At 50.2% G+C, this 26,682-nt stretch overlaps 1 protein-coding gene across 4 annotated transcripts in view; it reads left to right on the forward strand.

Annotated features, from left to right (window-relative positions):
• TULP4 (tubby like protein 4) overlaps positions 1-26,682 on the forward strand; it is a 199,192-nt gene that overhangs the window by 164,063 nt on the left and 8,447 nt on the right. For 2 of the 4 annotated variants that reach the window (XM_027551944.1, XM_027551946.1), the window contains 10 exons: positions 984-1,164; positions 3,001-3,135; positions 6,285-6,451; positions 15,152-15,376; positions 15,502-15,570; positions 16,324-16,558; positions 19,318-19,462; positions 23,020-23,164; positions 25,105-25,198; positions 26,292-26,435. In XM_027551944.1, coding sequence (XP_027407745.1) covers positions 984-1,164; positions 3,001-3,135; positions 6,285-6,451; positions 15,152-15,376; positions 15,502-15,570; positions 16,324-16,558; positions 19,318-19,462; positions 23,020-23,164; positions 25,105-25,198; positions 26,292-26,435 — 1,540 coding nt within the window. The remainder of the gene's footprint in view (positions 1-983; positions 1,165-3,000; positions 3,136-6,284; positions 6,452-15,151; positions 15,377-15,501; positions 15,571-16,323; positions 16,559-19,317; positions 19,463-23,019; positions 23,165-25,104; positions 25,199-26,291; positions 26,436-26,682) is intronic. The other 2 variants (XM_027551945.1, XM_027551947.1) reach the window with 1 other exon arrangement.

Consider the following 26,682-nt stretch of genomic DNA (forward strand, 5'->3'; position numbering starts at 1 on the left):
AAATAGCCCTGGCTTGACCACTTAATGACTTTGTCAACTTACTTGAGCTCTGCTAAGTTGTTTCTGCATCTATAAAATGGAAATAACTTGCATGGTTCTCACAATGAGTTGCTAACGATTAGAGAATTCTCATTAGACACAAAAAATACAAAGATTTCAGGGCCACCCATCAGAATGACGCCGGTCAGGGGGCTTCCAGCAGTGTGAGCGGCTCCTCTGCTGCTCTGATGGCGGGCGCCCACCATCACCCCGACCCCCGCGTCCAGCCTTCCTCTGCCTGCTTGTGCTTAGCCCTGGCCGTGTGCCTGCCCGCACCCCAGCACGTTCCTGTGCTCAGGGCGGGTGACTGGGGCCCCCAGGAGCAGCCCTCAGTACACAAGGCGTCAGCTCTGTCTCAGCTCCACGCCAGCAGTGCTGGCGCTTAGCTGCCAGGATTATTCAGACAGTCGATGAGGTAAACTTTGTTAGAATTGTGCTTAGCACAAAGCAAGCACTTAATATATTAATACCATTAATTTACTATAACGTTATTACTTAAATACGTCAGCCCTGGTACTATTCTCAGTGAAGTGGAACAACAAGATAAACAGGCTTACGTACACTTGCACATGATGATCCTCTGCTGCTGCTTTTCTTTTATTTTTTTAGAGAAAAATAAGAGAATATTATCTTCTTCTTGACCCTCCTCCTCCAACTGAAAAAAAAAAGCAACCCACAAAATGTGACAGTGATTTTGACATTATTTGAAAGCGTCCACATAACATATTTATTACAGCACTAGTTCCCTTTCGCTAATAGAGGACTAAAATTCTTCCAGTAAGAGCCAGCTAACAAAGCTTTGTGTATCCCTCCTTTGCTTAACTGGTCTCTTCTTCCAGTTCTCAAGTATTGTGTCCTGTGAACACATTGAGGTGGGAGTGGGGTGGGGCCACAACCGCTGTCCTCTCTGCCCGCCCATCGGGAGTCCTGCTCCTCTGCTGCAGGTACTGTTCGGCACCGCCGACGGACAGGTGATCGTCATGGACTGCCATGGCCGGATGCTGGCCCACGTCCTGCTGCACGAGTCGGATGGCATCCTCAGCATGTCCTGGAACTACCCCGCCTTCCTGGTGGAGGACAGCAGCGAGAGCGACACCGACTCGGACGACTACTCCCCGCCCCAAGGTGGCCCTGCTGGGAGGGCAGGAGGAGAAGGACCCCTTCCCATTGGGCAGGGTTCTCAGTGGAATGCAGGGCAGAGCCAGCCCACCCAGTCTCTGACCTGGATGGGACCATCACCTACCTCTCTGCCATCCCTTTTCGCAGAATCAGTGGTTGGGTGGCTTGGCCCTCCACTGGTTTTCCTAGACGCAGAACGAGACTGATGGCCGTTTCCGTGACCCTGAGGTATTGGGGGGTGGTGCCTAGGGAGAACAGAGCTGAAGGTGAGAACTGCTGTGCTGTTCCTACGTCCTAACCCATAGTGCTCTAGATCCGTAACATTACTGAAGCCGGTGACCCTGGCTGTGTGAGGAAAGGGTTAGTTAGTTCTGCCCCTGACGAAGGCCAGCACATTACCATGTCCCTGCCTGTTTATTTCAGGCAAAAGATCTTCCCTTGCTCAGTTCAGAAGAACCCACTGCCCTCACCCCGCCACCTCCAAGCCTTACAGTGATGTTAGAGTAGGTGACATCTGAGTTTGTGAACATTTGGCCCAGTCATGATAGATGGTTTCAGCCCCTTGGTGGGGGTGATTTCGGGTTCTGCCTCCCCCCGCCACCTTGAGCATGCCTGAGGCCCCAGAGCAGAAGCCTTGGGGGTGGGTGCTGGCCTGGCCGTCCCCACTGTCAGCCCTCAGCATGCCCCCCCAGGGCTCTGACTCTCCCCCGGGGTCCCATTCCTGCTCCTTTTAAAGGGCCTTTCTTTTTAAAGGAGACAAGTAGTGAGATGAGTAGTGAGACGGAAGGACTGACTGCCGGTGGCAGTGATCAGATTGGTGTCTTTCAGCACTCGGCTCAGTATACTTTTAAAACAGGACTTACTGGGTTGAATGCATACTTGCTCTTCCCCTCTTACTAGGGCAGAAACAGGGTCCAGAGACCAAGGTGATGGAGCATGTCCAGATGAAGTCTAAGAGCAGCATTAGTTCCCAGCTGCACTCTAACCGGTTCCCCTCCTCAGAAGCAGTGGGGCAGTTTGGAGGAGACTGAAACTTGACTTTCAGAGAGAGCAAGGTGTTCCTGGTGACCTTGGGAATTCGAGCACAGAGGCCAGTATTTGTAGTATCTTAAAAGTGAAGCAGAGGACAGTTATTATAAGAGCCTCCACAGGTGAGCTGAGCAGGGCAAGCGAGCAGGTGTCAGGCTGACCCACTGCAGGGGGTGGACGCAGAGGAGCACCCCTCAGGGCTCCTTCCTTAATACACACACACACACACACACACACACACACGTCTCCACACACACACACACACACACACACACACACGTCTCCTCACACTCACGCACACTGGGCATCAGCCACAGCCAGTCTGGGCCTCCTCCAGATGTGGGGTCTCTTTTGGTAAAAACAATTCACGGTGGCTGCTCGATGCCTGTAATGTTCAGTGAAAGTGCGTCCAGTGTTGAAAGGCAGCTTTCGGTACCTTGGACCAGGATTAAGAAAATGTTTTCAACCTTCCCACCCATCCTCCTATGTCACGTGATGTTAAAGTAATTCACGTTTGCATATCACCAGAGACACGCAGGTTGGTAAACTCTCAGCAGGGCACCCAGAGCCCAGGGAGCCCCGCCCGGTACCCACAGGGCTGCTGTCCCCACCACCTCTCGTCCGGGGCTCCCCCCGTGCCCCTGTGGTTAGAGCCTGATGCTGTGCAGCACCACCTTCCTGGGTGACCCCCCCAGCCCAGGGTCTGGCCTGCACTGTTAGTGGTTTCCAGGCCTCCGCAGGGCTGCAGGTGCTGGCCTGGGTTCAGGTCACGTGCTCGTACCTCATTTTCACCCGGCACTTCTGTTCCCGCAGATGGTCCGGCAGCGTACCCCATCCCGGTGCAGAACATCAAGCCCCTGCTCACTGTCAGCTTCACCTCCGGAGATATCAGCCTGATGAACAGCTATGACGACTTGTCTCCCACCATCATCCAGTCAGGGCTGAAAGGTACGGAGCCGCCCGCCTTGCGAGCTGGGTGTCACTCCCAGGCCTCCTGACCACTGGCCTCTACAGGGCTTAATGGAGTCTGTCCGTGAAGGTCTTTCCTCTCGCTCCTCTGCTTGTCTGACCAGTCGATTCCTGTCTAGTCTCATCTTGAGGAAGCTCTCCCAACAGTCACTTCGTCCTCACCTGCCCTTCTCGGGAGGAGCGGTCCTCTCGGACAGGGGGCGCTCGCCTCCAGACAACACACAGGAGCCCCCAGGGTTCTGAGGCTTCTTGAGCAGCTGGTGGTTGCGACAAACCTGTCAAATCGAGGCGTCCGTGTGAAGGTCAGTGGTGAGTGGTTGACGGCCTCCTGAGGGGGCGGTAGGAAGTGGTGTCTCAGGAGGAAATTGGTGTCCATCAGCATTCTGAGTGTTGTGAAATGTGCAGTTCAGGAAGTCTCCTGAGGTGGTGGCTCTGATGCGTTCTCTGGAAAACCAGTCTGTTTCTTCAGGGTTGGACGGTGCAGTGCAGAAGCTCCAGGGTGGTCTCTGGTCCCCGTGTTAAAGGGACCTGCTGTGATCTGAATGGAGGTGGGGCAAACGGGAACCTTCGCTTTCTTTTTCGTTTTCTTTCTCCCTCCCTGTCTCTGGACACAGGTGCACATGTGCGGGCGCACTCACGCACACACACACACACAAGTGCGCACACGTCTAACGGCTAATAGATGCGTCGCTGATGTGGGCGTCTAAGGAAGGGGTGGGGCCGGGCGTCCCTGATGGCTGCATGCCTATCGTGGATCAGGCCTGGGTCATGCTCAGTATTGAGGGGCCCACACTTGTCACTGCATCCTTTTATGTTCCTGGTTATATAATCTTCAGAACAAGAAATGGCATTATTCTTATGAAACTTACTCTTTTCAAAAGAATGACATACCTTTGGGAACTACCGCCATCTCAGTGTAATGTTATAACTGCACCAAAGAAATCCCTGCGCATTTGCTCATAAACGTTTGGACTAAGATCCTTACTCACATGTCGCCATCTAGCAGATGGCCGCCTTGAACCCTGGGCTTCCCTGTGTTAGCTGCTGCGCATCTGCTGTGTGTCTGGGCCCGTCCTGTGGGGGCCACCACCCACTTACCTATTAGGAAAAACCTGGACAGAGTTTTGGGCCCACCCAATACTCAACCTTATTTATGCCTGTCTATAAGAAAAATCCTCTATTTACTGATGCTTTTACTGCCTCCAGTTGTAGAGATTTTACCATGTTGTGTTTGTCCATAACTGCGTCCTCTCAGCCCTCTGCTGGGATCTGTCTCTAGATTCCGTCTGCAGCTGACTTGACAAGTGGGCCTTCAGTTCCCGGGGTCTGGAGAGCTGTCTTCTCCCAGGACTGCTTTTCAGTCTTCCAGGGAAACTGGGGAACTTCAGTGACCTCAGAATGTGCTCGGTGTTGATGTCAGAATCAGTGCCGCACGTGAATGAGAGAGAGCTGCTGAGATCACAGGTGGAGCTCAGGAACTGCCGAAATCTAGACCAAGTTCTGAAACCCGTCCCTGTCATGGGGTGCACCTTTCAACTCCAGCCTTTCTGCAGAATCGGCCACGGGCTTCCAGATTCAGGGATCTCCGGATAAGCCAGATCCAGTTTTAGGATCTTGAGGGAAAACAAGCTACACCATAAATCTTACTGTACCAGCAACTTGTTTTACCAGCAAGAATAAGTGAATCGCTCACATTGGAATTAGACACAATGTTTAATAACCATTTCTTCTAGGTCCTGAATGGCTCGTAGGTGAGCATCACATCTCTGTGACAGTGTGTCTGACAACACTGCCATCCAGCAGAGGAATCGTCTTCTTTTCTGAGACCCCACATCACATCACCCAGATGCTGGGTGAAAGTCCAGGCCTTGATACACAGACCCGTCCTTTATCTGAACTTCATCTGCCTAGTAGTGCACAGAACATCGAATGAACTGAATTTAGGCTTTGCTCTTGATTTGCATTTCACTTGGAGCTTTTGTAAGCTCTCTGAGTCCTCTCTGGGAGTCGGGGTCACAGCAGAGGGAAGGACACTCAGGATGGACAGTGGTGGGCTCTCTGACCTTACCTGCACTCTCGCAGTTGTGGCCTTCTCGTCGTGGGAGTGCTGGTACTGCAGTAGATGTATCGTGTCTGGTTTTCTCCTGGTTTAGGTGTGTTTCAGGGGAACCTGCAGTCCCCACTCATGTAGTGAACACTCCCCACCCATGTAGTGAACACTCCCCATCTCTGTAGTGAACACTCCCCACCCTTTTACATGAACACTCCCCACCCATGGAATGAACTCTCCCCACCCATGGAATGAACACTCCCCACCCATGGAATGAACACTCCCCACCCATGTAGTGAGCACTCCCCATCCCTGTAGTGAACACTCCCCACCCATGTAGTGAACTCTCCCCACCCATGTAGTGAACTCTCCCCACCCATGTAGTGAACACTCCCCACCCATGTAGTGAACACTCCCCAACCATGGAATGAACACTCCCCACCCATGTAGTGAGCACTCCCCATCCCTGTAATGAACACTCCCCACCCACGTAGTGAGCACTCCCCACCCATGTAGTGAACTCTCCCCACCCATGTAGTGAACTTTCCCCACCCGTGTAGTGAACACTCCCCACCTGTGTAGTGAACACTCCCCATCCCTGTAGTGAACACTCCCCATCCCTGTAGTGAACACTCCCCACCCACGTAGTGAGCACTCCCCACCCATGTAGTGAACTCTCCCCACCCATGTAGTGAACACTCCCCACCCGTGTAGTGAACACTCCCCATCCCTGTAGTGAACACTCCCCACCCATGTAGTGAGCACTCCCCACCCATGTAGTGAGCACTCCCCACCCATGTAGTGAACACTCCCCATCCCTGTAGTGAACACTCCCCACCCATGTAGTGAACACTCCCATCCCTGTAGTGAACACTCCCCACCCATGTAGTGAACACTCCCCACCCATGTAGTGAACATCTGTGTTCAGAGTCTCCGTTGACTTCACAAGAGAAACTTGGACGCCGTTGTACGTGCTCAGTGGCTCCATTTCTTAAACTCCTTAAATGAGAGTTCCGAACAGACAACCCCCCCCCACCCCGCCAGCTCATGTTGACTGCCTCCCTCTTTTTCGTTTCAGAGGTGGTGGCCCAGTGGTGCACGCAGGGAGACCTCCTGGCAGTTGCTGGTATGGAGCGCCCAAGCCAGTTCAGTGACCTCCCCAATGGCCCTCTTCTGAAGAGTGCCATGGTCAAGTTCTACAACGTTCGTGGGGAGCACATCTTTACCCTGGACACGCTTGTGCAAGTAAGGACGTGTGTCGGACACACGCTATGACAGCAGTGTGTTAATTTGCCCCCAACTTCCATTAAGTACTCGTGAACTGCTTCTACTCATTGTAATTTTCTTTGGCAGACTTTAATCTTTTGTTGACCATGAATTAAATTATAGGGTATAAACCAGAAGAAGTAAGGGGAAAAAAAGTTTTTGCCTTTTAACCAAAATGTATCCGTTTCCATTCCTAAATGGTGGACAGTGAGTAATCAGAGTGAGCTAGTGTTTATCATCTTTACAAAGTAAAAATCAGCAACTTGCAGAGAAGTAAATGGTGCATCTTTGTTTATTTACTCTGATTTTGTTTGTTATGCCAGTAATATACTTTTCCATTTAAGCTAAATTATTGTTGAACAATAAATAGGAAAGCTTAAAGGTCTTTTAAAAAGTGTGCACATGCGGGCCCCTTTCTGTTTGTTCTTATTTCCCAGAAGTCTGTAGCTTGATCTGGTGTAGATCAATTACAGTGGAGACACAATTCCACTCTCATGGAGGTATAGTGGAGATAGATCTGAGCGTGAGTTGATGGTTGATGGGGGTGATAATAAACTAGGGACTTACGTTCTAGTCTGACCCAGCTCATCAGAGAGACAGGTGTGCCAGATTTTAGGAAATTTGTAGTTGTGTGTGTGCTCAGTCGTGTCCAACTCTTTGCAACCCCCATGGACTGTAACCCACCAGGCTCCTCTGTCCATGGGATTCTCCAGGCAAGCATTACTAGAGTGGGTTGCCATTTCCTCTTCCAGGGGCTCTTCCCTACCCAGGGATCAAACCTATGTGTCTTGTGTCTCCTGTATTGGCAGGTGAAGTCTTTACCACTGAGCCACCTGGGAATCCAGATGCCAGCTCTAATTATCTAAATACATATATTTTTAATTGTAGTACAATACACATTTACTGTCTCACCCATTTTTTAAGTGTATTGCATTATTGTGTAACCAATCTCCAGAACTGTTTCATCGTGTAAGACTGTGAATTTTTGACTATTCTGCATACCTCGTGTAAGTGGAACCGTGCAGTGTCTGTCTTTTTGTGTCTGGCTTATTTCATCCACATTGTAGCCTGTGTCAGAATTTTGTTCCTTTTTAAGGCTGAAGAATATGCTGTTGTATGTGTACAACTACATCTTGTTCATCCATTCATCCATCAGTGGATGTCTGGTTTCCTTCCAGCTTTTGGCTATTATGAATAATGCTGCTGTGAACAGGAATATACAAATATCTCTTTGAGATGCTGCTTTCAGTTCTATTGGATAAATGCCCAGAAGTTGAATTGCTAGGTTATATGGTAATTCTATTTCTAACTTTTTTGAGGAGCTTCCATACTGTTTCCACAGTGGGTGCTCCAGTTTACACTCCCACCAGAAGTACACAGAGACCCCCCACGTCCTTGCCAGCTCTTGCTGTTTTCTGGCTTTTGGGTGGTAGCCATCCAGATGGTCACGAGGTGGATCTCACTGTGGTTTTGATTTGTGTATCCCCGATGATTAGTTTGGAGAAGGCAATGGCACCCCACTCCAGTACTCTTGCCTGGAAAATCCCATGGATGGAGGAGCCTGGTAGGCAGTCCATGGGGTCGCTAAGAGTCGGACACGACTGAGGGACTTCACTTTCACTTTCATTCATTGGAGAAGGAAATGGCAACCCACTCCAGTGTTCTTGCCTGGAGAATCCCAGGGACGGGGGAGCCTGGTGGGCTGCCGTTTATGGGGTCGCACGGAGTTGGACACAACTGAAGCGACTTAGCAGCAGCAGCAGATGATTAGTTACATTGAGCATCTTTTCATGTACTTGTTGACCATGTGTATATCTTCCTTAGAAAAATGTCTGTTCAAGGCCATTGCCCATTTCCTAACTAGATTGTTTGGTTTTTTTGTTGTTGAGTTGTAGGATTAAAAAAAAATGTTTATTTGTATTAGTTTTATTTATTTATTTATATAGGCTGCATTGCATGGCATGTGGGATCTTAGTTCCCCAACCAGGGATTGAACCTGAGCCCCTTGCAGTGGATGTGCAGATTCTTAACCATTGGACTGCTGGGAAGGTCCCAAGTTACAGGATTTAAATGTATGTTTCGACAATGTAAAATCTTCTGTGAGCAGATAAGCATATTTGTTTGTTCATCTGTTCAAACATCCAGCAAACATATTTTGCGGGGCTCCTATGCAGCTGGGCCCTGAGCTCAGAGCTCTGAGTGCTGGGGTATAGAAGGTGATGTAGGAGCCAGTCAAGGTAACAAGCTGGAGTCACGCCCCAGCCAGAGAAGGGCAGCGTGGTTTTAAAGTGAGATTCAGTGTTGCCCAGGCCAGGCCACCTCTGCAACCCCTAGAGGCAGAAGTGGTACAAGCTGCCTGATACTAGGAATTGGAGAAATTTATGTAGCAGAAAGATGAAGAATGGAAGGAACTTAGGGAACTGGGAAGAAGGTTACAGAAATGGGCAGCCATGGAGTTGGAGTGGGAAGAAGCTCTGTGACCTGATACTGGCCAGAAAAAAAGTCATAATCAGGCATTTTCAGAAAGAAGTGATAAACACAGGGTGGGAAGCGGTGCATGGATAGGAAATTCAAACTCCTGCTTCAGAAGTGAAGTGGTTCCAAGTGATGAGGCGGACCCGGGAGGCGCTGAAGTGGAGCAGAGCTGAGGCCGTTAGCAGGAGGCCAGTGTGTGTGGCAAAGCAGACGTAGACATTGGAGTCCCTGTGTGTTTGAGATTGAAGAAGAGGTTACCTTGCTTACACAGTAACTGTGACCCTACTGCCAGTCTATTTCCTGGAACTTAGTATAGGTGCTCAGTAAGTACGTGTTCAGTGGATTGACGGATGGACAGTTACGGTTTCTTAGTTCTTTCTGTTGAATATTTGACCCAGCAGGCTGTGTGCCCTCAATCAGATCTCATGCCAGCTTTCTACCTCTAGGCTCACTGAGAGACAAGCAGGAGAGCTTGGGAACTCTCAGCCCTTTCTGACTTAAGATCTTTTATGTCTGCTAGAGCATTTGTGAATTGAAGCGCTGAAACACACTCCCAGTGCACTCCCAGTGCACTGAGCATCGACCATGATTCTGTCTGACTCAGGGCACCCTTCCCTTGCATCCCCCCTACAGAGACTGTCCTTCCCGGCCATTTCAGCTTGGGGAAATCCATCGTCTCTGTTGTCCACACAGCCACGTCCTTTGGTAAATCTGCCCAAAGACTGCGACCCCTCTTCTCTGTGAACCGTCAGGGTGTGTACTACCTCTGGCACGTATTACACTTTTTTTGTTTATTTGTTTTACTTTCTTAAAGACCACAGTTTCTCTATTTTTCTGATCTTCACTGTGCTTAGAATGCAGTAGAAGCTCAATGATCTTAACCATCTGCAAGCGTTCTCATCAGCTATCACATGAGACTAGCATAGATCCTGAGTTTAAGCCATTTGAGGCTCAGGGATAAGAGAGACTGGCTGTCTTATCTACCTTTGGAAAAGATAGTCACATAGCATCCCTGCATTTTAATAAATTGTTGACTCTGTTTTCATTTGAGGCTCTGTTTGAGCCATTGAAAAATTGCCTCAATAATATATAGTTAAATAATGATGCTCTTAAAAACCAAGTACAGTATCGATTGCGTGTGGCAGCAGCTTAACTGTCATCTGTAATGATTCTAGAATCACGTGTCTGTACTGTGCTGTTCAAGTTGTCCAAAGGCAGGAACGTTTTTATGGCAGGAAGGAAGTTAGGCAGCTTATTGGGCTGTTTATAAAAAGAACTAAATGCAGTTTAGATTGGATAATTTATTTCCAAGTTAATGAGATTGTAGGTTATTACGCACAAAGCCAGTGCCCGGCACAGACTGGTGGCAGCCTCGCCTTAAAACGGATTCTCCTGAGTTACTCACAGCAGCAATGCTTGAGGCTGATGCTCTTAGAAGGAAATGCACTCTAATTCATTTTCCTTTCCTTCCTGCCTGTCATACTTTAAAAGTCTAGAGTCCCATCTCACCAGCTGCTATCTGTGACCATTTCTATGTAATTGGGGGTTCCCAGGTGGCGCTAATGGTAAAGAACCCGCCTGCCAATGCAGGAAACGCCAGAGACGAGAGTTGGATCCATGGGTCAGGAAAAGCCCCTGGAGGAGGGCATAGCAACACACTCCAGCATTCTTGCCTTGGAAACCCCATGGACAAAGGAGCCTGGTGGGCTGCAGTCCATTGGGTCACAAAGAGTCAGACACGACTGAACCGGCTTAGTACGCACATATGTAATTGCATATCTGATCATCTGACCACAGAGTTTGAGGTTTAGCATCACTGACTGCAGTTCAAAGGCTTCAGTAATTCAGATCAGTGTGTTTTTGTTTGGTTTTGTTTGGTTAGATTGTTGGATTTTGGGGGTTTGTGTGTTTTAGCTTTATGAACTTTTTCTGTATTAAAGGCAGATTGGTAGAATCGCCTTACATTCTGTAAGGTTCAGGTATTAATATAAGATATTTGGATAAAAAATTAAAAGAGGAGGAAGATAGTGTGGACACTGAAAAGTCAAGCGAGTGATTATGGTCATTGACTTCCTGTGCTCTTGAAGGAGACTCTTTTAGCAAAAACTGTACTTGCCTCCTTTTGTTGAGAATTAACTCTGCCTATTCTCACAAAGCTGGCATAGGTATTCTTTTCCCATTGTTTGCTGTAAATAGATGAAAAAGTTCTTTCCGGGGTTGTCTGCTTACAAAATTCAAGGATGGTGTGTGTTCTTTTAAAATGGAGGTTTGGGTAAGTGAGTCCTGAGCCAGCTTTTATTACTGTGGCTTAGTTTTTGGTCAAATCATTGTAACTTAATATTCAGAATTGTCCATGGCACCAACCAACACAGTTTTACGGTGACTAGTCACCACCTTGGTCTATTTACAAGTGAACTGTTCTTGAAGGCTTTCCTTCTGTGTACATGCCTGTACAAATGTTGAATACCCTCTTCTGTCTGGGGCTATGAAACATTTGAAGCGTATTTCCTCTGAAAGAGATACCCACCTTCTTAGGGGGAGCTTAGGCTTCCTTGGTGGCTCAGTGGTAAAAGTCAAAAAAGCCTGCCTGCCAATGCAGGAGATGTGGGTTCAATCCCTGGGTTGGGAAGACACCCTGGAGAAGGAAATGGCAACCCACTCCAGTATTCTTGCCTGAGAAATCTCATTGACAGAGGAGCCTGGCAGGCTGTAGTCCATGGGGTTGCAAAGAGTCAGACACAACTGAGCGACTAAAGAACAACAGAAAGGAAGGCAGGTGATTGGGTAACAGGAGACCTCTCTGACATTCCCAGGGTCTGACTCCCCAGCAGGGCCTCATCACCCAGAAACCACCTAACTGGGTGGCCACCTTTTCTTTTTCTCAGGCCAGTGTAGCTGGTTTGACCCTTTTGTGGTCTGTTGACTCTAATCTCACTTGAACAGCTTATCTTTAACGAGGGAAGGACATCCTGCTTTTTATTTTTATTCCCCTCAAGTTTTTAGGGGCTTCCCTGATAGCTCAGTTGGTAAAGAATCTGCCTGCAATGCAGGAGACCCCAGTTCGATTCCTGAGTCAGGAAGATCTGCTGGAGAAGGGATAGGCTACCCACTCCAGTATTCTTGGGCTTCCCTTGTGGCTCAGCTGGTAAAGAATCTGCCTGCAGTGTAGGAGAGCTGAGTTCGATTCCTGGGTTGGGATGATCCCCTGGAGAAGGGAAAGGCTATGCACTCTAGTATTCTGGCCTGGAGGTTCCATGGACTGTACGGTCCATGGGGTCACAAAGAGTCAGACACGACTGAGCGACTTTCACTTTGCTGAGTTATCAGAGGACCCCATGCAGTGCACACAGTTGGTGGAGTAGTGGGAAGCTTTGGGCTCCAGTCAGAGGCATCATCTTTGTGTCCACATCCACAGCTCCCTCGTGTCAGGCCTCAGCTGAGACTTCCTCCGGGGACACCTTCTCTGTCCCCCTGCCTGAAATGACCCCTGCTCTTCCTCTGGCTCCTTATCTTACTGCTCTTACCTTGCAGCGTTGTCACCATCTGACACCATCAGACCGTCTGTCCCTGTCACAGAGCCCAAGACCCTCCTGTCTCCCCTCCTTCCTCAGAGCCTCAGACCCATGAAGCAGGGAATTCCTTTTCTTCTGTGTCAATCCCCAGATGCCCAGCAGGTGTCCGGCCCACTACATACACTGTACAGGGACTCACTGACGGACTGATGACAGCTCATAGGCAAGTATGATTGGTGGAAGCACGGCATGGATCATGTGGCAGCAGGAAGTGAGGTCAGGAGCTCCTTGGCGTCTCTTCATCTGCTGTAAGGAGTTGAAACCGGCCGTTGACCATCCGTGATACTGTGGCCAGGGAGGCTGAGGGAGCAGACTCTCCCCTCTCCTCATACGGGGCTGGCGTCTGCCACAGAGAGAGGGCAGCCTGACTGTCCACAGCTGCTCCCCAGCTCCCTGTGAACGTCGCATATCTCCAGCCAGGGGCCACCTGTGTCTGTCCAGCACATTCACCAGGGCACCAGGTTCCTGCCACACCAGTGCTCCCGAAATGCAGCTCAGTGTCTTGTCTTGTGCCTCAGATTTACATGCAAAATACCTACAACAGATTAAGATCTGAATATTATCAACTCCACACCTCTAGCCTTGGTTCTAAAAATAGTCATTTTGTGCAGTTTGAGAAAGCGATGAAGCCTACAGATTTGCATCTGAGTTTTTCCCTAGCAGACGACAGCTGTTCAAACAAAAACATCATCTGTGGGAGTCGTGTGTATCTGCTGGAAGAGAATGTTGGGCAGACACGGTTCTCTTCGGCTGCAGCTGATCCTGGGCAGGGGGGCGTGCCTGGAGAAGACATGCCCTGTGTGTGAGGCTGGGTTGGGTGAGACCGGGGAATGCCTGTTCCACCTACAGATGGGGCCCCAGAAATGGCTGAGGGCGAGGCCGCTGGATGGAGGCGCCCCACCCTGTGTCTGTGCCGCCACCTTGACTCCTGTGCTTTCTGAGACAACACAGCACTTATAGTGAGGGCTCGTAGGCTGGGGCCCCAGTGAACAGCGCAAGAAGGCGAGCACCAGCAGGAAGCGAGCCTTGTAGAGAGGAGGAGGACGTGTAAGCGCCTGTGCGAGTATACACAAGGTATAAAAGGATTTTGTGGTGTGTGTTCATTTTCTTAACTTATTTCCAGCTTTATTAAGATTTATTTGATATGAACACTTTGTGAGTTTCAGGTGTACAGGGTGTGAATTTGATACACTTATATATTATAGTATGACTAAGCATGATTATGCTACTAAAAGAACTTTTGTCCTAAACTGCACTAATGGGGAGGTAGTTGCTGATGGCAAGAAGTTTAGGGGGTATGTTTTTTTCTGTGTTGTCTGCCTTGTCATCGGCTGTGATCACATCTTGTTGTCAGTTAACAGTGTTCTCTGTTGGGTCTACCCTCTGTGAGGGATCCTCTTACAAGGAGGCCCATCTTGGAAGTAGTCTGAAGGCCCCAGACTGAGCGCCAGGCCCCATGGGCCTCCTCCAGGGGACCTCAGCCATGGTCCCACGCAGCGGCTGCCCGGCCTTGCTGTGATGACAGTGAAAGATGAATTATCTCCAGCCTTGCATTTTGTTTTTAATTTGAAACCAGAATTAGCTGACCCTGGAGGCTATTTTAAGCTAGTGTCTTCATGTGTTCCTTTTATCTCGACGATTGTCACTGAAGTATCGTGAAAGTTCTCCTCCTATCTGTTTCATATGCAAGATCTGGTGTCCCCTCTTCCAATCCTGGCAGCCCCTCAGGACTCCATTAAATTAGGACTCCATCTGCCCAGATCGGAAGGAGCAGATTCTCTTGCTGCTTCTCCATCACAGCCCTCCACCTCTTTCTTTCTTCCTTGGCCGATGGAACCCCTGAGCTTTGGATTTCTTTTCCCTGACGCAGCCAGTTTCTGACTCGCGTATTTGGCTATCATCCTCCTTTTTCAAAGCAAATAACATCCACAGACCTCTAGGGCAGCTGCCACAGAAACTGTGTTCCTCTCTCTGCCCTTTCCTACCCTGTCAGCTCAAGGATAGCTGAGAATCTCTGGGTTGTCACCTGTGATGGGTCCCAGAAGCATCTTTTCGTCTCTTTTAATCCTCACAGCCCCCATTTTACTCATGAAAAAGTACAAGACTTCCAGGGTTATATAATATTCCCTGGGTCACAAGCTTGTGGCTTGAATCCAGTGTTGACCTGACTATCTAAAATGGTCCTTGTCAGGACCAAAGTGATGGGCTATCTGGTCTACCTCCTCACTACCCCTCCAAGCCTTGGATTACTACTGGTTACTTCAGGATCCAAGTAGTCAGGGCCTCAGTAAGGAAAAGGGGTTACTGTACCCCAGGCTAAGTGCATCCCCTGGCAGAAATGTCATTATATGAAGTTCAGTTAAGTTTTTTTGTCACCTAATTTAATGAGATAATCCATGTGAAAGAGTTTTGTAACACCGTTCTGGTGCTTTGGGCTCTGGCCTGGGGACCTAACTGCTATTCACCGACAGTACTGACTATCATATGGATCTAATGTTCTCTATTGTGCTTTTTAAAACCAACTTGCTGCAGATCTGTGAGATGACTTTGTTTTGCTCGACACGGGGTGCGTGACCTCGGTTTGCTTTCCCAAGAGTCCAGGCTGACTCACCCTCCCTTCCCTCCCCGGCAGCGCCCCATCGTGTCCATCTGCTGGGGACACCGGGACTCACGGCTGCTGATGGCTTCGGGACCGGCCCTGTACGTGGTGCGCGTGGAGCACCGGGTGTCCAGCCTGCAGCTGCTGTGCCAGCAGGCCATCGCCAGCGCCCTGCGCGAGGACAAGGACGTCAACAAGCTGACCCTGCCCCCCCGCCTTTGCTCCTACCTCTCCACTGCCTTCATTCCCACCATCAAGGTGAAGCCCCACCGCCTCCTCCCTCACCCTGCCCGCCTGCCCCCAAAGGACCGCAGGGAGGAGGGTGGGGTGTGGAGCACCAGTCACGTGGCACCCATAGTCTGCCGTTGTCCTCCCCTGTGCAGTCCGCCCCTCGTGTCCGTGTCCAAGGCAGATTGGTCCTGGGTGATGGAACTGATCCTCTCGTGGCACAGGTAGCGTTCCGAGCCTGACCGCGTGGCCCTCCCAACGACCAGTCTGTCGGTTCAGTCCTGACTCAGTGGCAGCCGCTGCCGTGATTCCCGTGTGCGAGAGCAGGGCACGTGTTCCTGGAAGTCAGATAGCTCTTCATCCACAGTTGCTGGAGTGGTCAGGATTGGGCCCCATTCAGTCCTAGGGTCTGTTCTCCTCACCCCTGTGCTCAGGAGGCCAACCCCACGCCGCACTGACTGCCAGCTGTAACTTGGCAGTAACCCAGGAGCTAGGATGTTCTTGGAGTGGGTGGACTGTGCTGCCAGTCGCTGTTTAAGGGCAGCTTTCCCTCCTACCCTCTGGGCCTCCCTCTGCTCCTTAGGTTCTTTTCTGTACAATATTCTCTTTTTTGTTTTCTGTCTTGCTTCTAAGTATCACATTGGCTTGTTGGTTACTTTTTCTCTAAAACATCAGAGTTTTAGAACCTGTTATGATTCCCCCCCACACCCCGAGTTGGTTTACAGTCTTAGTTCTGCAGTAGCGATTCTCAACCCTGGCTGCACATTCGAGTCACCTGTGGAGTTTTGAGAACATGCCTGTGCCCAGGCCCGCCCACAGGTTCCCGTTCCACTGTCTGAGGTGGGGTCCTGGCTGAGGTCTTTCTGAAAGCTCCTGGGAGAGTCCCATGGGCCCCCAGAGCTGTGAGTCCTGAGCTGCAGCCAGCACAGAGTCACCGGTGAGGCCCACATGCTCTTCCTTCCGTGTCCTGCCTGCAGCCCCCAATTCCAGACCCCAACAACATGCGGGACTTCGTCAGTTACCCGTCGGCTGGCAGCGAGCGGCTGCACTGCACCATGAAGCGCACAGAGGACGACCCGGAGGTGGGCGGCCCGTGCTACACACTCTACCTGGAGCACCTGGGCGGGCTGGTCCCCATCCTCAAGGGCCGGCGCGTCAGCAAGCTTCGGCCCGAGTTCGTCATCATGGACCCGCGGACCGACAGCCGAGCAGGTGGGGCCCTCCCCCGGGACACGGCGGCCAGTGCGGAGGTGGGACCTGTGGATGAAACACGAGCCAGCCTCGGCTGGCCAGTAGGGCCCTTGAGGCCGCTGTTTCTCTGTTAAAAGTTAAGGCTTCTCTAAATGCTGCTTCTGCCGGGGTTGTGAAAGCGTTCCGTAGGGCTCTGTGGGGTCGGGGCTGTGGTGAGAGGCAGCCAGCAGCTGCCTCTGCGGGTTACTTATCAGGTGTTCACTGAGGACCTTATGTGCTGTGAAGGCCATAGTGGGGGGGTGGGCAGAGGGAACAAGAGAGTTAAAGCTTCTGAACCTCCAGCCCACTCCTCAGCCTCCCTCTAGAATCTTACTTCTGCTCCTTGCTCATCCACCATTAGCTGCTTGTTAGCTGACTGCCGAGAGTAGTGTCCCAGTCATCCATGGAGATCTCGCATGATGGGCCAGCCCGTCCTTCCAGGAGCTCCCCCAGACTGGTCTCCGTGAGTGCGCCCAGGTGCTCCCTGCGCAGTTCTCCCGGGAGCCTCCCTCTCCTTCCTCCCTCCCTTCGGACAGCACTCTCCCCTGCACCTGCCCCCACAGCTGTATTTTGGACACATATAGCTTGTCTGCTTCCACTGCTCCACAGCTGGAAAGGAGTTTGGCCTCAGGTGAATTGTACACGGTGTTTCCCCCATGTCTGACTTAGATTTACATGGGACCTTGGGCTTTAGACAAGAGTGTTGATGCTGGAATGAGGCAGAAGACTTGGGGGCTGCCAGGACGGGGTGAGTGTATCTTGCACAGGAGAGGGACAAGAATTTGAGCAGGGCAGCAGGCTAGGGTGCTGCAGACCATGTTTGGAGACAGGGCTTTTAGGGGCAATTACGACTGAAGGAGGCTGTAAGGGTGGGGTCCTAATCCAGTATGATCGTGGCTTTGCAAGGAGGAGAGAGGTCTCTGGTCTGTCCACACGTGCATGCCGTGTAAGGACATGAGGCGGGACTGTCAGCAGGAAGGGAGAGCGCCATCGCCAGAACCTGATCCTGCTGGCACCCTGATCCCGGACTTCCAGCCTCCAGACTGAGAAAGTAAATTTCTGTTGTCTAAGCCCATGTGAGGTATTTTTGCCATAAACTTTGCTCCATAGACACCTTTGCTCTGAGCATTTTCACTGTGAAAAAAAAAATAACTCGCTGATAGTTTGGTCTGACAGCTTGGTTCCAGCTGCTTGAATGGCAGTAGTATTAGGGGATGGGACCTTGGGGAGGCGATGAGTTCAAGAGGGCAGGGCCTGTGTATCGTGAGCTCAGTGCCTGATAAAAAGGGCTGCAGTAAGATTCCCGGCCCCTCCTGCCGCGGGAGGGCACAGTGAGAAGCCCACAGTCCACAGCCCCGAAGAGGGCAGGACCGGAACCCAGCCATGCCGGTCCCCTGATCTGGGACATCCAGCCTCTAAAATGGCAAGACTTTAATTTCTGTTGTTTATAAGCCCCCTGGTGTGTGGTATATTATTATAGCAGCCTGAACAGACTAAGACATTAGTGAGAAAAAGAGCAAGTAGTGAGTCCCATAGCAATGGTGAAATCCTGGCCTACACAAGTAGGTCAGTGCTGAGTGGACAGTGTGTTGCAGAACTTGCTCAGGTCAGTGGACTGGCTCATTGCTCAGGAACACGTGGAAGCGTCCTGTGGGCTCACAGGGGTTTCTGAATCGTGGCCAAGCTTTCTCTGATCCAGGAATAGTTTGTAATTATCTAATTACAGATAAAGCACTACTCGGGGCGGGTGATGGGGCTCGGATGCCCAGCACTGGGGCTTGCTGGGTGCAGGAGTTGTGTTCCCCGGTCTGGGCAGCAGTTTAGGGCTGCGGTGGTGACACAGACGGGGTATCAGCGGTCTCCCTGCCTGGTTGTTCTGCTCTGCCTCCTGTGGCCTCCGAGAGGCCCCTGTCTGCAGATGTCACCTCCATATGCTCAGAAACCTAGAGACTGGTTTGAATGAACAGACTCATCCTTGTAGATGTAAGTAGCCCTTTTGAACGACCAGATCTCTCATGTTCTAGAAATAATTTCACTCAGCTTCTTTATTATTTTGCCAGATAATGTTCTTGGAGCCCCAGGGGATGAGGAAGTCAGCAAAGGAGAAGGGTATTTTGGGGGAAAAGTCTAACATGAACTCCATCTGCTCTGTGGCTTTGTGACAGCCCACTCCCGCACATCGCCTCCATCTCTGGCCTGGTGGCCGGCTGGCTCCCACACGGGCCCCTCCGTGGAGTCCAAAGCTGTCGCTCAGTGTCTGCTGCTGGGGTTCTCTTCCAGCCGTTGCTCAGAGCAGGTTGGAACCCACTGGGGGGTCTTCCCAGGTCCCGGGTCAGCAGCAGGCCCCCAGGGGGCAGTGATGGGGCTGGGAGGGCCCTGAGTCGGCAAGCCGCTTGCGTGGCCTGGGTCCCAGGGCTGCTGAGAGCCCGTGTGGGCCCAGACCGATACTGGGGGCTCCCGTGGTGCAAGAGCACAGCCGATTTGGCTCCAGCTTTCCATACAGTAAATGTGGCCAGGATGTTTTTTACATTCCAGAGGTGTTACAGTTCATACCCGTGTTGATAGCAACTGGAGTAGTGTGAAAATGTAGAAGGAAAACTGTCCTGCCCCTTCCTGTTTCAACCTCTAGACTAAAAATGACGGCCTGTGGAGTGAGTCTGTCCTCTGGTTTCCAGTAACGACCACTGCTGGGGGCTAATGGGCGTCACTCCCCTAAATGTTGCTGCTTGATGTCTCACCAGATGAAATCTATGGAAACAGCTTGATTTCCACCATGATCGACAGCTGCAACTGCTCAGACTCCAGCGACATTGAACTGAGTGATGACTGGGCTGCCAAGAAGTCTCCCAAAATCTCCCGAGCTAGCAAATCACCCAAACTCCCAAGGTAACCTGGATGTGCAGGAGTGTGCTCCCTGCTGTGTGTCTCTGGAGATGTGTCAGGTGTGTCTGCGGCAGAGTCCCACTGAAATCGACAGCTGAGGGGCACAGGCAGCAAAGGCAGCCACCTTTCATCCAGAAGGCCTGCCTGCAGCCATCTCAGCTTCCCTCATCCTCTCCTTTGCAACAGAAAAAGGCGTCCGGGAGGAGGTCTGCTAAGCGCACAGGACTTCCAGGGGTCAGCACCGATGGTGGGTGCTATGGGGGTCACAGCCAGGGAGCTTATTTTATCTTCCACTTTGAAAAGAGTAAGGAAGAGGGTTTACAGTGTATGTAGCATGTTAAAGAGAATGTCAAATTGTTGTTCAGTCACCCGGTCGTGTCCAACTCTTTGCGACCCCATGGACTGCAACACGCCAGGCGTCCCTGTCCCTCACCAGCTCCCAAAGTTTGCGCAAGTTCATGTCCATTGCATCAGTGATACCATTCAGCTCTCTCATCCTCTAGCGCCTTCTTCTCCTTATGCCCTCAATCTTTCCCAGCATCAGGGACTTTTCCACTGAGTCAGCTGTTTGCATCAGATGACCAAAATTCAGGAGTTTCAGCTTCAGCATCAGTCCTTCCAATGAGTATTCAGGGTTGATTTCCCTTAAGATTGGCTGGTTTGATTTCCTTGCTGTCCAAGGGACTCTCAGAAGTCTTCTCCAACACCACAGTTTGAAGGCATCAATTCTTTGGCACTCAGCCTTATTTACGGTCCAGCTCTCACAACTGTACGTGACCACTGGGAAGACCATAGCCTTGACTATATGGACCTTTGTCGGCAGAGCAATATCTCAGCTTTTCAACACACTGTCTAGGTTTCTCATAGCTTTCCTGCCAAGAAGCAAATATCTTCTGATTTCATGGCTGCAGTCACCATCTGCAGTGATCTTAGAGCCCACAAAGAGGAAATCGGTCACTACTTCCACCTTTTGCCTTCTATTTGCCATGAAGTAATGGGGCCAGATGCCATGATCTTAGTTTTTTTAATATTTCTTTTTAAGCCAGCTCTTTCACGCTCATTAGGAGGCTCTTTAGTTCCTCTTTGCTTTCTGCTATCAGAGTGGTATCATCTGCATATCTGAGTTTGTTGATGTTTCTCCCACCTATCTTGATTCTAGCCTGCAACTCATCCAGCCCGGCATTCTCATGATGTGCCCAGTGTATGGATTAAACAAGCAGGATGACAGCAGACAGCCCTGCCTTACTCCTTTCTCAATCTTGTTTTATCTTCTACTTTGAGAAGAGTAAAGAAGAGGTTTTTACATTGTATGTAATGTGTTAAAGAAAATGTCAATTACATGCCTATAATTCTGTAATGGGAAAGTAGTGAACTAAAAAATAATAATCCTAAAGTTTGTCATAAGGAATGGCAAAACGCTGAGAGTAGATGGAAGGGCCTTTGTTGTTATAGATAAGAAACCCAGCATTCCCTGTCCCAGCTCCCTGGCCTGAACACCGATTTCCTTAAAGGGTGCATTGATCGTCACTGAGACCCTCACCTCTAAATATCCTCTAAAGTTCCTGCGTGTTGCAGTCTCCAGAGCTGGCCCTCCTTCCTGCCGTCTCCAAGTGAATCCCCCCACCTGGCAGCCAGGCTGGTTGTCCTCAACACGAGAGCTTTAACCAGCTCTGTCCTCCTCAGCCCTAGATGTCTTATCGAGTCCTCAAGCCCATATAAGCGCAGAAGGCGGTGGCACCCCACTCCAGTACTCTTGCCTGGAAAATCCCACGGGCGGAAGAGCCTGGTAGGCTGCAGTCCATGGGGTCGCACAGAGTCGGACACGACTGAGCGACTTCACTTTGACTTTTCACTTTCATGCATTGGAGAAGGAAATGGCAACCCACTCCAGTGTTCTTGCCTGGAGAATCCCAGGGAGGGGGAGCCTGGTGGGCTACCGTCTATGGGGTCGCACAGAGTCGGACACGACTGAAGCGACTTCGCAGCAGCAGCAGCAGCAGCAAGCGCATATATGTGAGACTCAGTGTTGCTCCGTCATAGAGTGCCATCAGCCTTACCATATTCATCTTTATAATACTGTACTCTCTGAGGCAGATTGGCGTTAAACACATGTCCCCTATGTCATGACCACGGAAACTGAAGGAAAACTTTAGATCTGCTACTGCTGCTGCTAAGTCGCTTCAGTTGTGTCCGACTCTGTGCGACCTCATAGACAGCAGCCCATCAGGCTCTGCCATCCCTGGGATTCTCCAGGCAAGAACACTGGAGTGGGTTGCCATTTCCTTCTCCATTTCGTGAAAGTGAAGTTGCTCAGTTGCATCCGACTGGTAGCGACCCCATGGACTGAAGCCTACCAGGCTCCTCCATCCATGGGAGTTTCTAGGCAAGAGTACTGGAGTGGCTTGCCATTGCCTTCTCCATTAGATCTGCTAGTTTAGTTTAAATATAGTGGCAAAATGCTAGGTCAGTCTTTTGAAATCCAAATATCATGTATTAGGACCTGTGAAGTTGTTGTGGCCTTCAGGTGAGAAATAACTCTTCCCACCCGCCATTTTCCCCAGGATTAATTTTGTAAACCCCTGACAGAATGCATTTCTAAACACACTATGTGTTGTTGTTGGTTAGCTGCTAAGTCGTGTCTGACACTTTTGCAACCCACTAGGCTCCACCATGCATGGGATTTCCCAGGCAGGAATACTACAGTGGGTTGCCATTTCCTTCTGCAGAGGCTCTTCCTGACTCATGAGTTGAACCCACATCTCCTGCCCTGTAGGTGAATGCTTTACCACTGAGCCACCTGGGAGGCCCACTTTAGTAGAAAGTAAAAGTTAATTCTCAAGTGAAAGCATCAGTTGCTCTGCTGCTGCTGCTGCTGCTGCTAAGTCACTTCAGTCATGTCCGACTCTGTGTGACCCCATAGACAGCAGCCCACCAGGCTCCCCCGTCCCTGGAATTCTCCAGGCAAGAACACTGGAGTGGGTTGCCATTTCCTTCTCCAATGCATGAAAGTGAAAAGTGAAAGTGAAGTCGCTCAGTCGTGTCCGACGCTCAGCGACCCCATGGACTGCAGCCTATCAGGCTCCTCCGTCCATGGGATTTTCCAGGCAAGAGTACTGGAGTGGGGTGCCATTGCTTTCTCCAGTTAGTTGCTCAGTTGTGTCCAACTCTTTGCAACCCCATGGACTGGGGCCTGCCAGGTTTCTCTGTCCCTGGAATTCTCCAGGCAAGAATACTGGAATGGGGTAGCCATTCCCTTCTCCAGGGGATCTTCCCAACCCAGGGATCGAACCCAGGTCTCCTGCATTGCTGGCAGATTCTTTACCATCTGAGCCACCAGAGAAGCCTCAAGTAAAAGTTCCTTACAAATAAATCACTTGATCTAACTGCAGTTTATTTTTAAATAGACACTATTCCACATACAATTCTGTCCTTCTTTCCTCACGTTCATAAGGCAAAAAAGCAGGCGGTATGGACTTCATTAAACTAAGGGCCCCGCCCCTGAGAGTGTGGCGTCCCCGGGGGCCCACGGGTGGTGCCTGACCTTGGCCTGGTCTCTGCAGGATCAACATCGAGGCCCGGAAGTCCCCCAAGCTGTCTCGCGCCGCTCAGGAGCTCTCCCGCTCTCCTCGCCTGCCCATGCGCAAGCCGTCCATCGGCTCACCCAGCCTGGCGCGGAGGGAGTTCCCCTTTGAAGATATCACTCAGGTATTGGAGCCCCGCTGCCCTTCCCCCTTGAACGTGGGTGAGGGCCGCTGAGTCCTGGCGACCGTCTCCGTGCCTGGGACGGCAGCCCCTCGGGGCCCTTGTCACCTCCTTGTCCCACTCGGTCTCTCTCCCACCTCGGGGATCCCTGTGGCTACCATGAGAGCCTTCTCCAAGGCAGCTCTGCTTGAGACATCTCCTCACGTCCACCGCAGGACCCCCAACCGCTCCTGACCCCTCAGTGACTCCCAGCGTCCCAGGAGCCCAGCCCTGGTAGCAGCCCCACGTCTGGCCGGCCTGCCTCCCTCCTGGCCCCCTTCACCCCGGGGCCACTGCCTCGAGGTTGACTGCGCTCTTCCGCTTTCTGACTGCATCTCCCGGTCAGTGGGCCCACCTTCTTGTCTCCTCCCCGTGGTTTCTGTCTTCAGGTTTCCAGGTGTAACCACCTCTGTCCAAAGCCCGCCTTCCCTGGCTTAGCCACAATAAGGCCAGTGCATCCTGCTTATGCTCCCTTATCCTTTCTCATGACTCCCTTGTGTGTGAATAACTACAAGCCTTATCTCCTCCCTTGGGTTATAAGCTGAGTGTATGTATGTATATAGGTTTTTGTTTTTAACTATAACTGACCTGCAACACTATTGTTAGTTCCTGGTGTACAACATAGTGATTTGGTATTTTTATATGTTTTTAAATGGTCACTATGATAAGTCTGCTTACTGGCTGTCACCATACAAAGCTATTACAATATTATTGACTATATTCTCCATGCCGTACATTTCATCCCTGAAAGTGTTTATTTTGTAACTGGAGTTGTAGCTCTCAATCTCCCTCACCTATTTCACTCATCCCCCTCCACCCCCACCCCAGCAACCACCTGTTTGTTCCCCATGAATCTGTTTCTGTTTTACATTTGTTCATTTGTTTTGTTTTTTGCAGTCCACGTATAAGTGAAATCATGCAGTATTTGTCTGACATACTTCACTTAGCATATACTCTCCAGGTCTCTTCGTGGTATTGCAGATGGCTAACATTTCACTCTTTCTGTGGCTGAGTAACACTTTAGCGTGTGCGTGTGTTCACCACAGCTTCTTTGCCCATTTATCTGTTGTTGGGTAGTTAGGATGCCTCCATGTCTTGGATGCTTTAAATAATACTGCTTTGAACATTAGAAGTGCACATATCTTTTCAAATTAGGGTTTTAAGGGTTTTCTTTTCAGACGGTACCCACAAATGGAATTACTGAATCATATGGTATTTCAATTTTTAGTTTTTGAGGAACCTCCATACTGTTTCTCACAGTGGCTGTACCAGCTTACGTTTCTACCAGCAGTGTTGGAGGGTTCCCTTTTCTTGAGGAGCTGGATTTTATTCATCTTTATTATTGCTTTTGCACCTGTGTGTGCACACACGCATGCACACACACACAGCCTCACACACAGCCTATGTATGTCTGTGGTTTTGGGCACAGTGATAACTTAAAATTTTTTGAAATTTAATCGAATGAGAAAACAGATAATTGGGTGGTCTCGGGACACACAGTTATCAGTGCAACTGATGTTTCCAGGAGAAATATCAAGGCTAAGAATGGAGTCAGAGCTTGGTACCCTTGTAGTTCAAGTGACAGGCAAAAGGATAGGCGAAGAAAAGTGTGCCAAAGTCACTCTTGTGACCTTTTAACCTCCCCACGCATGGACATGCTGGGATCCGTCCACCCCTTGCTCCCAGCCCGAGAACCACAGCCCGTGAGCCACCATTTGGAAACAGGGCTGTTGTGCTCTCGTCAGCGTCTGGTCTTGAAAACGGTGGAATGACACAGGGTGAATATTTCCATCAGCAGCCACCGCCAGTGGCTTTTTAAGCAAAAAGTGTTAGCATTCTTACTTCTTAAGTGATTGATAGAAAATATGGAAACAGATTGTGATTCTTCTTCCTTTTTCCCACAGCACAACTATCTCGCTCAGGTCACGTCTAATATCTGGGGAACCAAATTTAAGATCGTGGGCTTGGCTGCTTTCCTGCCAACCAACCTCGGTGCAGGTAAGCGCTGCACCATCGGAACTCAGACTCAGGGATCGATTCAGCCTCCAGTGGTGTACAGTGAGCTCTTACAGCACCAAAAGATGAGTTTGTATTTCCCTCCAAAGTTTGACTCAAGCCACCATGATTTAGTGAAGAATAGAATTATTGTTCAATTTTTTTTTTTTGCCAGTGGTGCTTCCATTTTTTTATATAAGCCCTGGGTGATAAAAATAGCCAAAAGCTCTGATAGGTTTTCTGGTCATTTTGATTTCTGGCCTTTTACTGTGGGCAGATTTTGGTACCAGTGTCCTCAGGTTCTTGAAGCAAAAGCAATTTTTGAGGAAAGCCAAGAAGAGAGCATTAGAGGCTATAAGAACAAGTTGGCTGACTGTTAGTGCAGTTCTTAGTGGTAAATCTTTATAGACTTCATTTTTGAGTACCAGTTAAATGTCATGTCTGTTGGAAGCTTGAGACATTGGGGAAAATGGAATTGGGAAGACAGAGCCAAGCAGGAACCCAGAGCATCTGGCTCTCTCTCTACCCAACTCTAGTGAGTAGCTCTATATGCTCACGTTTACTCGGCTCACGTTTTATAGAAAGCATGTGGCAGTTCTCTATCCTGATATTTAAAGTAAGTCAGACCAAGAATTCAGTCCTGAATAAAAGCAGAATTTGATTCCCCGAGCTTGGCATTGTGGTTATCATAACTATTTTCACTAAATTATCCTTCTGATTACAAATGAGGTTTTTTTCAAAATAAATTTATCATACCCAGCTCATTCCAAAACAGAATTTGTCTTTGACATGTGAAATGTATGTGGTTCTATCGACAAACTACTGGCAGAGTGGCTGGGCAATTTGTCGTGTAGACTGAGAATTTGCCGTGTCCAGGTGTTTGTTGTTCCCGCATCCACGCTGTGTCCGGGTCAGGGGTTGGCGGTCTTGTGTCTGGAAGGGCTGCCCTTGGGCCCTGGGCTCTGCCTGCACGAGATCTGTCTTCTGACGGCAGAGCCGCCGTGGCCCCGTTTCCCTTCCCACAAGGGGCTCTGCTGACGCCTTGGCTGTCGTCTGCCGCATCTCTGTTGACTGTGTCCCTCCTCCTCCCCACCAGTAATCTACAAAACTAGCCTCCTGCATCTCCAGCCGAGGCAGATGACTATCTATCTCCCAGAGGTTCGGAAGATTTCCATGGACTACGTTAATTTACCTGTCTTCAACCCAAATGTTTTCAGTGAAGATGAAGATGACTTGCCAGGTGTGTTCACACATGTCAACCAGTTTGTCACGAGCCCATACTCTCTGTTAATGGTGAGGGGGACAGAGTGGTAAGTAGTTGAGGATTCCAGCATGTCAGGTGTGCCTGCAGACGCGGTTTGGAAAAGGTACAGCTTCCTCAGTCAGGGTGGAAGGTGTGTGAGGTGTCGCGGGGGAAAGGGCGCATCCTGTCACTGGTTTAGGGAGGAAGAAGCCACCAGAGCAAGGGCGATTGCAGGGCCGTGACG

This window comes from Bos indicus x Bos taurus, chromosome 9 (assembly GCF_003369695.1).
Source record: "Bos indicus x Bos taurus breed Angus x Brahman F1 hybrid chromosome 9, Bos_hybrid_MaternalHap_v2.0, whole genome shotgun sequence".
Classification (NCBI taxonomy): domain Eukaryota; kingdom Metazoa; phylum Chordata; class Mammalia; order Artiodactyla; family Bovidae; genus Bos; species Bos indicus x Bos taurus.